Source organism: Grosmannia clavigera (assembly GCF_000143105.1).
Source record: "Grosmannia clavigera kw1407 unplaced genomic scaffold GCSC_144, whole genome shotgun sequence".
In the NCBI taxonomy this organism is placed as follows: domain Eukaryota; kingdom Fungi; phylum Ascomycota; class Sordariomycetes; order Ophiostomatales; family Ophiostomataceae; genus Leptographium; species Leptographium clavigerum.
In genome coordinates this window covers 235179-247804 of record NW_014040797.1, presented here as the reverse complement: position 1 = coordinate 247804, position 12626 = coordinate 235179, and the positions used below count along the sequence as shown (strand labels likewise).

Here is a 12626-nt window from a genome sequence, read left to right as displayed (position 1 = left end):
ATTTTATTTTGGACTTGCATTGGCGGAACTCCATCCGTCAGATTGGGAAGCGGCCAGCTGGCTCTCAGCTGTCACAGCTGACGCAGCCGGCGTGTTCCTACTTTTTGGAAGCCGTGCTGCACGTGACCACTTCGCCAAAAAGGCTGGTTGCCCCTCCGATTTTGACGCTAGTCAGCGATTGGCTGTACCCCCCTTTTCTCTTTTTTGGCCCTAAGAGTTTTTGGCCTGCACAAAAAAAATTGCAATAGGAGTGTGAAATCGGGCCCTAAAGTGCGTCGAACCCTCTTTTCTGCTATTTTTTTTTGTCTTGCTTCATTTGCCCGGGCTCCGACGATTCATCTTTTGAACCTACCCGCAACACGCTTCTCCAAGAAGAACTGTTCCTTCAGCCGACCTTTTCTTTTCCTGATCCCTTCTCCCTCGACAGCCCATCATGTCTGAGCAGCTCATCCTCAAGGGCACCCTCGAGGGCCACGTACGTTTTGCACCTCCCCGTGTTTTGTCTGGCCGGCTTGCATCTTGTTTCGAGAGACAGAGGATCTGAAGCATCAGAACTCGGAGAGGGAGGACGGGATGCTGGCTCTGGGACAGGAGAAGACGGACGGCCAGCCTGTTTTGTGGCACGGCGACATTGTGGCTAATTAGGGTTGTTGAACAGAGCGGCTGGGTCACCAGCTTGGCCACGTCCATCGAGAAGTGAGATACGATTCCGATCCTGTGGCGAGCCGATTTAGGGACAGAAAGGGAGCTTATGCTGACAAGAACAGCCCGAACATGCTCCTGTCCGGCAGCCGCGACAAGTCGCTGATCATCTGGAACCTCACCCGGGACGAGTCGCAATACGGCTACCCGAAGCGGTCTCTGCACGGTCACTCGCACATCGTGTCTGACTGTGTTATCTCTTCCGATGGCGCCTACGCCCTGTCTGCGTCGTGGGACAAGACCCTGCGCCTGTGGGAGCTTGCCACCGGCACGACCACCCGGCGGTTTGTCGGCCACACCAACGACGTCCTGTCCGTGTCCTTCTCGGCCGACAACCGGCAGATTGTTTCCGGCTCGCGCGACCGGTCTATCAAGCTGTGGAACACCCTGGGCGACTGCAAGTTCACCATCACCGACAAGGGCCACGCCGACTGGGTGTCGTGTGTGCGTTTCTCGCCGAACCCGCAGAACCCCGTCATTGTCTCGGCTGGCTGGGACAAGCTGGTGAAGGTACGTTTTTTCGCCCGTCTTTGGGACACGTTTTTGTCGTACCTGCCCCTCACCTTCCCCCCATACCAAATGATGCTTTGCAACCTATAAAGTATTTGCTACTTCAGAGCCTTTCGGCCATGAGACAACTATAACACCAATGCACTGATGCTATGTTCATTCTACCTCTTTATGTTGTGGATTCCAGCTTCTGGAGCCATCAATTCATCCTGGTTTTGGGGCCTGCCGCTAACGCTGTCTGGTTCGAAACACAATAGGTCTGGGAGCTTTCGACCTGCAAGCTGCAGACTGACCACATTGGCCACACCGGCTACATCAACACCGTCACCATCTCCCCCGACGGCTCCCTGTGCGCCTCTGGCGGCAAGGACGGCACCACGATGCTGTGGGACCTGAACGAGTCCAAGCACCTGTACTCGCTCAACGCCAACGACGAGATCCACGCGCTCGTCTTCTCGCCCAACCGGTACTGGCTGTGCGCTGCGACGGCGTCAAGCATCATCATCTTCGATCTCGAGAAGAAGACCAAGGTGGACGAGCTCAAGCCCGAGTTCCAGGCCGTCGGCAAGAAGAGCCGCGACCCGGAGTGTGTGTCGCTGGCCTGGAGCGCCGACGGCCAGACGCTGTTCGCCGGCTACACCGACAACATCATCCGTGCCTGGGGCGTCATGTCAAGGGCATAAACGTATATGTCTGCGGCAAAGTCAGGCGGCGGGGAGAGATGTGCCAGGCCCGTGTGTGAGCATGGGGCATGCGAGCATGTTTGGGTAAACGGCCCGGTCACTTCACCGGGGATCATTTAGGGATGGAGCGGCACAAGCGTAAAGACAGACCAGAGGGCCTGGCGGTCATGCCGTGATGACAGCCTCTCTGTAGTCTGTGCTTATTTCTGTCTCGACCATGCGTGTGTCGAGGACGGAGTGAGTGTTAGAAAGGGGACGGTGTGGGATGAAGCAGCGATGGTAGCGGGTCGGGGAGGCGTAACAAGGAATCCTGACGTCTTTGTCTCGTGTGTGTTCAATCGGACTTCTATTTCTTCTTCGGCAGCCATCAAGGAGGGGAAAAAATCCTTACGATAAAAAAAAGGGAAAAGCAAAATCTTCAAAAAATCAAGACCCAATGGGACGAGTGCGTAGGCAACTTTGTTATCAATTTGACGTGCTGGCAGCCCATGTGAGGTGCTTAGCTAAGAATTGAGGCACTTCCGGAAATGCCGAACATCTCCCCAGAATTACAGCGAATCGGCACCGTCTTGCAGTCGCGTTCGCCGATCAGCGGCGCGTGACCGCCAGATGACCCTAGTATTTGTGTTAGACCATTGGCCCGCCTGGAACATCGTCCTTGTTTTTTCTGTGATTTTTTTTCCGGCCTTTCTCGACTCCTGCAGATCGACAGGGAATCGGATCAATGGGCAACTCAGACACGGAGTCTCGCGATGCGTCACTTGACGGCAGTGCTGGCCAGACCGACAGCTTTGACTATGGCGAGACCGAGGGCCTGCTGGCGGAGAGTTCGGCCCTCTTGACGAACATGGATGGCGACGACAAGAGCTCTCTGCCACCACCGCCTTCAAAATCGCAGCAGCAGCAGCAGTCCGAGGTGGTTCGATGGCGCGACCTGCCGCACAAGGGCCAGCTGACGGTGCTGACGTTGGCGCGGCTGAGCGAGCCGTTGGTGCAGACGTCGCTGCAGTCGTACATGTTCTACCAGCTGCGGTCGTTTGATCCGTCGCTGCCAGACTCAACCATTGCCAGCCAGGCAGGCATCCTGAACGCCAGCTTCACGGCCACACAGTTCCTGACGGCTATGCTGTGGGGTCAGCTGGCCGACTCACCGCGCTTCGGCCGCAAGCACGTCCTCATGATCGGACTCTCCGGGACCAGTGCGTGTTGCTTGTAGGACGAGCCAAGGAGCAACGCTGACCCGAAAAACCAGTGCTCTCTTGCCTCGGCTTCGGCTTCTCCCAGTCCTTCTGGCAGGCCCTCTTTTTCCGCTCCCTGGGCGGCGCCACAAACGGCAACATCGGCGTGTTGCGGACTATGTATGTGTCGATGCATCTTATAAGTATCTAGATGACTAATTCATTCTTGTGTAGGATCAGCGAGATAGTACGGGAGAAAAAGTAAGCAGACCAGACCGTGAATTTGAGTGTTTGCTGGCTATCCGTCTGACAGAAACAGATACCAGTCGCGAGCGTTCTTGCTGCTGCCCATGACCTATAACATTGGCGTCATCATCGGGCCCATCCTCGGTGGTCTCCTGTGCGATCCGGCAAACAGTTATCCGACCCTCTTTGGCGACAATGCCTTCTTCTTGCGGTTTCCCTATGCGACGCCGAACCTGCTGAGTGCCTTCCTGCTCTTTGCTGCCACGCTGGCAGTCTGGATGGGCCTTGGGGAGGTGTGCTTGCCGTCCTATTCTCTCTCGGCCATTTTCTGACCAGTTCTCAGACACTTGATTCATTGCGTGGCAAGCCCGATTACGGGTTTGCACTGAGGCGCAAGATCGTCTCGCTCTTCCGACGTGCACCGACCGGCGACATTTCATACGTGCAGCTGGCCACAGAGGACGATGCGGGCGAGTCTGCGGCTCTGCTCCCTGCCGCATCGACGGCCAATAGGCCAAGACGAGCGCGGTACACGCAGCGGCTGTCTTTCCGGCGGATGCTTACCAAGAACGTGACACTGACACTGCTGGCGCAGTGTATCTTTGGCTTCCACCTGGGCGCGTTCAACTCGCTCTGGTTCATCTTCCTGTCGACGCCGGTATACGATCCGGCCAAGAGGCCGGGACCGGTCGGCGGGCGGTTCTATTTGCAGCCGCGGGCGCCCTTCTTCTTTTCGGGTGGCATCGGCCTGCCACCGGCACAAGTCGGCTTGGCCATGGCGATCCTGGGCAGCTTCGGGATCCTGATGCAGCTGTTTCTTTATCCGACCGTGTCAGGTCGGCTGGGCACGCTGCGGTCGTGGCGGCTCTTCCTCTGTCTCTTCCCGCTGACGTACTTTCTGGTGCCGTACCTCAGCCTCGTTCCGGGCGCGTCACCGTCGCCACACGCAAAAGACGGCCCGACCATTTGGCTGGCCATTGCGGCCGTGCTGCTGCTGCACGTCGTCGCCCGCACGTTTGCGCTACCGGCCCAGACCATCCTCATCAACAACTGCACGCCGCACCCGTCCGTGCTGGGGACGCTGCACGGGCTGGCCCAGAGCACAAGCTCGCTGACCAAGACGCTGGGACCGGTTCTGTGTGGCTACCTGTACGGCTTCGGCCTAAACCACGGCATCGTCGGTGCTGTCTTCTGGGGTCTCAGCCTGGTGGCCGTGTGGGGCTTCACGGCCAGTCTGGCCGTGTATGAGGGCAACGGACACGAAATCTGGCTGGAGGGCGACGCGGAGGAGATGTAGGGGATGAGGTGAAGGATTGACAGAGGCATATATGTAGATAAGATCTTATGTGTTTAGATTTGCAGATAGAATGGTGAAAAGCGAGCACATTGTACTTCTCGCAAGGAAGCGACGATGAGCTGCACGACACGTGCGTGATGAGTCAGCATTAAGGGGTTTCGACCAATAGTGTCACCGCCGTGAAATAACGGCCTTCTGGCGAGCTTCACGGTCTGCAACGGCTGTGCTCTGCAACGCGCCGACGTCCTTCTGTCCACTCTTCCGGTCCATCATGCAAACCCTGGCAACTCTACTGGCTGGCGGCTACCGCGGAGCCGGACTGACCAAGCTGAAGCTGGGTGAGCGGCTGGCAGACGGACAGCTGCCGCAGGCAATCCTCGACGATCTGGGCGACACGCTGGAGCACCTAGACCTGTCGGGGACGGGGTTGGCGTCGCTGCCGGCGGACTTTGGGGCACGGCTGCCGCGGCTGCGCATTGCCTTTTTCAGCAGCTGTGCGTTTGAGTCGTTTCCGGCGGCCGCCCTGGCGGGCTGTGGCCAACTCGAGATGGTGGCCTTCCGCAGCAACGGCATGGCGTCGCTGCCGGCGGAAGCATTTGAGGAAGAGGACGGTGCGGGCGGCAGCCGACCGACGCCGCTGGCGAAGCGGCTGCGCTGGCTGATCCTGACGGACAACCGGTTAGCGACGCTGCCAGCGAGCATCAGCCGCTGTGGGTGTCTGGAAAAGTGCATGTTGTCGGGCAACCGGCTGGAGGCGCTACCGGACGCCATGGCCGCCTGCCAGAGCCTGACGCTGCTGCGGCTCTCGGCCAACCGGATGGACCGCCTGCCCGGCTGGCTGCTGACGGCCATGCCACGTCTCGCCTTCCTCTCGTTTGCCGGCAACCCGTGCTCGTCAGCAGCGCCTTCGGCGACGACCACGCGTCCCTCGACCGCTTCCGCATCGGCGCTTCCGCACATCGACTGGAAACAGATCGAGGTCCACCACGTACTCGGCGAGGGGGCCAGCGGCATCATCTCCAAGGGGGTGGTGCGGAGCAGCAGCGGGCTGTCGGGAGAGAGCACGCCAGTGTCGGGCATGTCCACACCGGCACTACAGTCAGCGACGACGACGACGGTGGCTGAAGATGCCGTGGCCATCAAGATCTTCCGTGGCGCGCTGACGAGCGACGGCACTCCGTTTGACGAGATGGCTGCCAACATTGCGGCCGGACACCACGTCAACCTTGTTCGGGTGCATGGACAGATCCGGTTTGCGGAGGAAGAGGAGGGAGGGGAGGAGGATGAGATACTGGAAGAAGCTGAGAAAACAAAGGAAGAGATTCAAGACGCGTTCAAAGGCGGCATCGTGATGGAGCTGATCCCGCCACACTATCGGGTGTTGGGCCAGCCGCCGTCGTTTGCGAGCTGCACACGCGACCGATTTGACGACCGCGACGACAGCTCACCCTTGTCAGTGGACGCTGCCCTCTCCATCCTTGCCGGCGTGGCCTCGGCTGCAGAGCACCTGCATGGACGCGGCATCGCCCACGGCGATCTGTACGCGCACAACATTCTGGTCACGGGACACGACAAAAGCAGCAAGGACGACAAGATGGACACGCATGCCATTCTCAGCGATTTCGGTGCGGCCACGCTGTACGGCACTGCCGGCCTCCTGGACCCGCTCCTCGAGAAGATCGAGGTGCTCGCCTTTGCCCATCTGGTGGCGGACGTGCTCGGTCTGATTGGCGACACGGCAACGGACGAAACGACTACAACGGTCGGCAGCCGGCTGCAGGATCTGCATCGGCAGTGCGAAGTGGCCGAGGTGGCCGCCCGGCCGACGTTTGCCACGGTCGTCGGCCGGCTGACGGACATCCAGTCAGAGTGGAGCAGCAGGCCCCGGACATGTGCATGAGCACGAGCATGAAGAACTCCAGTGCCTGTGACTACGAGTACTCCGTACGACCCCCTCTTCTTAGCGCAATGGTCAGGAGAACGACAAGTTTGCGGGAAAACCACGCCTTTCCTCAGGCCACTTGTCGTCCGATTAGGCCATACTATGACGAAAAGGAGCTGGAGAAGGCGGGCTTGATTTGGAAGGAACTCTATTTTTGTTTTTGTTGTTCTGCTATTTTTGCTATTTTTTGCTGTTTTTGCTATTATTTCCCCATTTTCCTCCTTTCCTCATTTTCTTTCTGTCATATTCTTCTAGACCCCTGCATTGCGAAAGAGCATCTCCTCGGAGCAAGATATGCAACTTCACAACCCCCGTTCCCCTTCACAACAACCGTCTGACCAGTCTGCTTTCCCATTCGGGTGGGTTGCCTGCTCTTGTTTGCCCTTCCCCAACCCCGATTCCCCTTTACAGCCAGACGATAGAATACACAGACGTAGACAAGACGCAAAAATAGAGCGTAAAGTTACAGCAGAGATGCAGCCATCCGGGTCGTCTATCTACTCCGTACTCCGTAGCCTTGGATATAAGGTTGGCCAAGCGCAACTTGTTATTTTCTGGAGACCACGATCCCACGTCACCTTTTTGGCTGCAATTCCATAACGGCAGTGGGCCTCCTAGCTGGCGATCGCCGTGGCCGCCGGCATTTCCCTGCTTAGCACACTCCTACGGCATCTCGTGGGGTGGCATCCCCGATTGCGTTCCCACATCTGGCATAGCAGCATTGCCTCCGATGCACGTCTGAGGAAAAGAAGAAAAAGTCGTTGCATTCGAGATGAGCCGGCCGATCAGAAGAACAGCCAGCCTCCTTCCCTGGTCACGGCAGTTCTCACCACGTCTCGTATTACGCCTCCTCCTTAGTTAGATACGAGTACTGTCGCTGTCGGCTGCGGGCCGGCCGACATTACGAGACAAGGGCCTGCAAGACAGCAGCCTGCAAGAGCTGGCCCTCCTTGCGGTGAGCCTAGGAGATGCACCTAGGCAATGCACGAGCAGGTTAGAGCCGACAGGGAGATTCTTTCCGTTTCACCTTCTCATTGGCTGCCCGCTCCTCTCTGCCCGATCGGAACCTTCCAGTTGCAGAGGCTATTCCGACAGAAGCCGCTCTTCAACCCTTTTGGTAGGCTGATTTCTCTCGGCTGTCAAGTCATCCGCCCCCAATCTGAGGCATTTTGGCCGGGGACATGGACGAAACGAAACACGTCCTGCCAGAAGTGAGATATTGCCTGTACTATCCGTATGATCAGCCTCGGTTGTGCTGGCAAGCATCTTGCCCGCCCAGCCTGCTGCGGTCAGCGGTCGGCAGCACCCTGCGATCGGCAGAGACATGCAGCACGCTGAATTCCAGAGGTCGGATCGAAGATACTCGCTAATATAGTAGCGCTCCATACTCTTAATAACCCCCACCCCACCGAAACCGAAATTGCGAGTACGATACAGCGGGCTGCTGTGACCCTTTCGCGCTATCAACCGCCTAAGCGCTGGAGAGAGGCCCCTGCGCGCTGCTGCAATTACATACGTCGTACTCTGTAGGAACACCTGCATTTGCCAACGGCAGCCCTAGTGGGGAATGCGTCTTGGGGGTGGGTCGTGGCTGCCCAGTCTGATGCTGAGCTTGGCAGCAGAGGCCGTCTAGGGAAAGAGCGATGTGTTTCTTAAAGAGACTCCGTATCTTGCTCTATCCGAGCTGACGACGCCTTTCTGTCCAGCTGCCGGCCTCGTTTCTCTCACCCCGTTCAGGACACCAACCATGTCTTCATTTCGGCGGATCGCCTCGCAGAAAACTCTTCCGTCCTGCAGCCGACTTGTCGTGTGCGGATAAGACACGCATCGGCCTCTGGTGGCCCTTTGGGCACTAGCGCAGGGATCAAATCGAAACCACCACCTCGTCTGCATCAGGATTATTATGGGGAAGACGCAAAACAAAAGAGAAAAATTAAACAGACCATCAACATGGCGCAGGTCTCATTTGCACGAACACGGGCCTGATGCGTTCGTGAAGGATACATTCGGCTGCATATGATGTATCTTACGGAGTATTCGTACACAGCTGGCCTGGCTAGCCTGCTGCAAAAGGGCCCGGACCAATGACCAACTGCCGGCGACAGCAACCTCGCCAACCGCCCCCTCTGCACCGCGATGCTTTCTTCTTCCTTCCGTTCTTCTCTTCTCTTCTGCCCTTCTGCCCTCAGTAGCCGCAGCGGCCAAACCGCATCGCCTGTCCTACGACCACCCAAGTCTGCTGTCACTTGTGCGCATCCTGCCACACTGTAAGATACTCTTCTCACACAGTATCTCTGGCACGGTACTTCCGATCGCCTTACAACGGACTGCCTGCACGTCACTCTCTCCGTCTTCCCCAGCCAGCCTGGAAGACTAGAAAATCTCCGTGCTTCGGGGGCCCCCTGGGAGGCAAACAAGCAAACAAGAGTGCGCAGCTGAGGCCTGTCCGTCAAACGGTTGTCGTTGACCAAATCAGGCTCAAGCTGGGGGCGCGTTTACGTCTCAACGCAGCTTCCGTCCCCGTGCTTCTCGACCTCTGCAAATCTCCCCACCCTTTCGTCCTGTCTTCCCGCCGTCGTCCTCTCTTGTCCTTCCAACCATTTCGGCATTTGATCCCTTTTCTTATTTATCTCTCCTCCCTCCTCTCTCTCCCCAAAACACCTCTCCCTCTCGTCCGCCTCTCTTCATACCCCTCCCACCATGCAGTGTATCCATCTCTCTCGGATCCCCAAGAACCTCATATAGTCTTGGTTACACGCAATCTAGGCATCCCGCACGATATGTCTTAACCCGGGTGCTTCCTGCGTCCGCCATTTTCCCGACTGTCCATGGTCTGCCCCCAGAAGCTTTTAACATCATCGCCATACGTCCTCCTGTTTCGACGTCACCCAGCCTGTTTTGCTGTCTTTATTACTCTCGCCATCTACCCCTGGTCTTCCACTTGTGTGGGCTTATCAGCTATCTTGCGCGCCGTGCTTTATCCCCTTGCACATGCCACCGTTGTCAGCATGCCTCCTCTGTCTCTTTCTATAGATCTCGCCGACTTCCCGTCCCTCCGCACGCGGAAAGCGCTACTGATCCTCGACACCCAACATGAGTTCCTGTCCGATGGCGGTGCGTTGGCCATCAAGGGGTCTGCCGCCTTTCTGGAACGAACTGTGGCTGTGGCCCGGGCATTTCGCAAGTCCGGTTCGGGAGATGTCGTTTGGATTCGCAGCCAGTTTGAAAGCCACCGCCCGGCGGCAGAGGCACACATAATGACGTCAGACAAGCTCCAGGTGCTGAGGAACAGCCGTGTCCCGCCCGGGCCGCCGACAGAAGACCAGGATGCGGACCCAGAAGCATTTCTGAGCATCGGCGGAGAGGAAGTACTCCAGAAGGAGAAGGAGGCGCAGGCAGAGAAGCTGTACCCCGGTAGTATCGGCAGCGAGCTAGTACCAGATGTTGTATCTGCCATCGAGGTCCATCGAGACGTGGTCCTTGCCAAGTCTCATTATTCTGCTTTCCAGAGCAGCCAGCTTCTCGTGCGCCTCCGCACGCACTTTGTCACAGAGCTATTTATCTGCGGCGCCTTGACCAACATCAGCGTTTACGCCACGGCGCTGGATGCCGCCCGTCATGGCCTTGCTTTGACCATCATTGACGACTGTTGTGGCTACCGAAGCGAAATTCGCCACAAGAACGCCATCGCGAGTCTGGTCCGGCTGACGGGCTGCGAGACCATTGGATCCAACGCGGCTATTGAGTCCTGGACATCTGCCCCTCAAGCGGATGACAAGCCAATTCATGGCAACCGCACCGCCTCTGGCGCTGCTGCAGGGCTCCCTGGCACGGCTGGACGTCCAAAGATGCGTCAATCGTCGAGACAGACACCTGAGGGCCCTATCGGGGTCAGCAGGAGCAGCAGCGGCGGCGGCGGTGGCGTCTCCACTGCTCGCTCAGGCGGAAGCTTACCCGTACGTACCAAAGCTCCAGCTTCCGGCGATATGGGCAAGAAGGATACAGAGAAGGTGGAAGCCGATGAAGGTGCGCTGGGCCCCTCCGAGAGTTGCTCAGAGCTGCCTTCAGTGGATGAAGTCCCCAAACTAAAGCGTGTGCCTTTTGCAGCCGACGTTCTCTCAGAAACATCTCAGCCGCAACCGGCAATGCCGTTACAGCCCGTGGCAGCGATCACGCTAGACGGGGCGGAGCCAGCTACCACTCGTAAGACGACGGAGCCAACTGGTTCGATTCCCCACGTTGTCCCAGGCACCGACAAAGATTCTGGGTCAGCCAAGACAGACATCACGGTCGCCAATAAATCATCCACAGACGAGATTTCCGCAGTGAAAGCAGCGACCCAATCGTCCGAAAGAGAAGCCGGGACTGAAGGCGACGTTTCAGACGTGGACAATAGTGGAGGTGGTCTGCCACCTAACGCAGCAGACATGAGTGTCAAACCAGAGCGCCATGGAAAAGCTGCAGACAGCCTGGTACCGGCGGCGACAGACGAACAAATTGCGAACAAAGCCACTGCAAGCGAGCCTCTGTGTGAGGGCGACACCGTTTTGTACGGCAGCGTCTTGCCGCCATCGATCGAGGATGGAATATACGACCGGCTCTGCGAGGAAGTCCACTGGCTGCGGATGTCACATCAGGGAGGAGAAGTTCCAAGACTGGTCTGTGTTCAAGGTGACATAGACGAGGATGGAAACATGCCAATCTACCGCCATCCAGCCGACGAATCGCCGCCACTAGAGTCTTTCAGCCCAACGGTGCTACAGATCAAAGCGCGCATCGAGGAGATTGTTGGGCATCCATTGAATCACGCACTGATCCAGCTGTATCGCAGCGGCCACGACTACATCTCGGAACATAGTGACAAAACGCTGGACATTGTCCCTGGATCGTTCGTCTGCAATGTCAGTCTCGGAGCCGAAAGGCTCATGGTGTTCCGCACAAAGAGGACGGATAAAGACAAGAGCGAAGCCGGGCAAGAGACGGAAGCAAAGGGCGCAGAAGGCAAGGACAGCAGGCGGCAGATCTGCCGGGTGCAGCTGCCACACAACTCACTTATGCGCATGGGTCTGCAGACAAACATGCGCTGGTTGCACGCGATTCGACAGGACAAGCGGATGGACCGCGACAAGACGGCGGCAGAGCTGGCGTACGACAGTGGACGGATCAGTCTGACGTTCCGCCAGATTGGGACGTTTCTGAACAGCGACCAGACGCGAATATGGGGTCAGGGTGCGCGGTCGGCGTCCCAGAAGGAGGCCGGGCCTGTTGTCAACGGACAGACAGAGGAAGCGATCCGGATGCTGAAGGCGTTTGGCACGGAGAACCACAGCTCCGAGTTCGATTGGACGAAGCACTACGGCGAAGGATTCGACGTACTTCACATCTACGCTGCGGCGAGGCTGTTCGCCGGCGCGGACGCGGTGGCCAACCTGAGCATCCAGCTGATGCTGGCAGAGCTCGGGCTAGGCTATGCCAAGGGCAGCATCGGCAGGGCGGCAGGCGAGGATGAGGATTCTTCCAGGACGTCTATTCTAGACCTCCCAGTGCGATTTATGGATCGTGACGGTTGTGTAGTTGACGGCGTGCTGGCCATCATGTTGTACTTGAACAGCATATATGGGTCTTCCAAGTCGACGGCCTCGACACCGCAGGAGACGGCTCACACGTTCATAAGGCTGCAGAAGGCCTTAATTCTGCAAGACAGCTGGAGGGCCGCACACAAGGCAGCAACAAGCAGCAGTGAGGTTTTGCTTTCCAGTCTCAAAGGAGAGCTGGAGCGGTGGAACGGCTATGCCTCAGGTGGCAAGTTCATAGGCGGTGGCAGTGCTGCTTCACTGGCCGACTTTGCTTTCTGGCCAGTGCTGTATGAGCTGGACAAGACGTGTGCCAACGGCGAGGACGGGCTGACAGGCGAGCTTAAACGGCTCAAGCTCGACCATCTCGGGGAGTACTACGGTAGGATCAAGGCGAGGGAAAAGGTGCAGCATGCGTGTTCGTCCTGAGCAGCTTTTGACAAGCTCTGTGAAGGTCCCTGCACTTCGTCAGCGTTTGGACATGCAATTTCTGGA

General features: G+C 57.8%; 4 protein-coding genes across 4 annotated transcripts; all 4 read left to right on the top strand.

The window, feature by feature from the left end:
* Positions 1-433: 433 nt before the first annotated feature.
* On the top strand, positions 434-1895 carry CMQ_3135 (g-protein beta subunit; the record flags this gene model as incomplete). The annotated part of the gene is made up of 4 exons (XM_014317213.1): positions 434-475; positions 659-696; positions 768-1212; positions 1470-1895. 4 exons carry the CDS (start codon positions 434-436, stop codon positions 1893-1895), a joined length of 951 nt encoding a protein of 316 aa, XP_014172688.1.
* A 724-nt stretch (positions 1896-2619) lies between these two features.
* On the top strand, positions 2620-4616 carry CMQ_3239 (major facilitator superfamily transporter; the record flags this gene model as incomplete). The annotated part of the gene is made up of 4 exons (XM_014317317.1): positions 2620-3094; positions 3148-3253; positions 3393-3612; positions 3663-4616. The coding sequence occupies 4 exons, from the start codon at positions 2620-2622 to the stop codon at positions 4614-4616; spliced, it is 1755 nt and encodes a 584-aa protein (XP_014172792.1).
* Positions 4617-4887: 271 nt separating this feature from the next.
* On the top strand, positions 4888-6516 carry CMQ_2944 (serine/threonine-protein kinase; the record flags this gene model as incomplete). Its single annotated transcript, XM_014317022.1, has 1 exon — positions 4888-6516. One exon carries the CDS (start codon positions 4888-4890, stop codon positions 6514-6516), a length of 1629 nt encoding a protein of 542 aa, XP_014172497.1.
* Positions 6517-9566: 3050 nt separating this feature from the next.
* CMQ_3037 (isochorismatase family protein) lies at positions 9567-12560 on the top strand (the record flags this gene model as incomplete). Its single annotated transcript, XM_014317115.1, has 1 exon — positions 9567-12560. The coding sequence occupies one exon, from the start codon at positions 9567-9569 to the stop codon at positions 12558-12560; it is 2994 nt and encodes a 997-aa protein (XP_014172590.1).
* Positions 12561-12626: the final 66 nt, after the last annotated feature.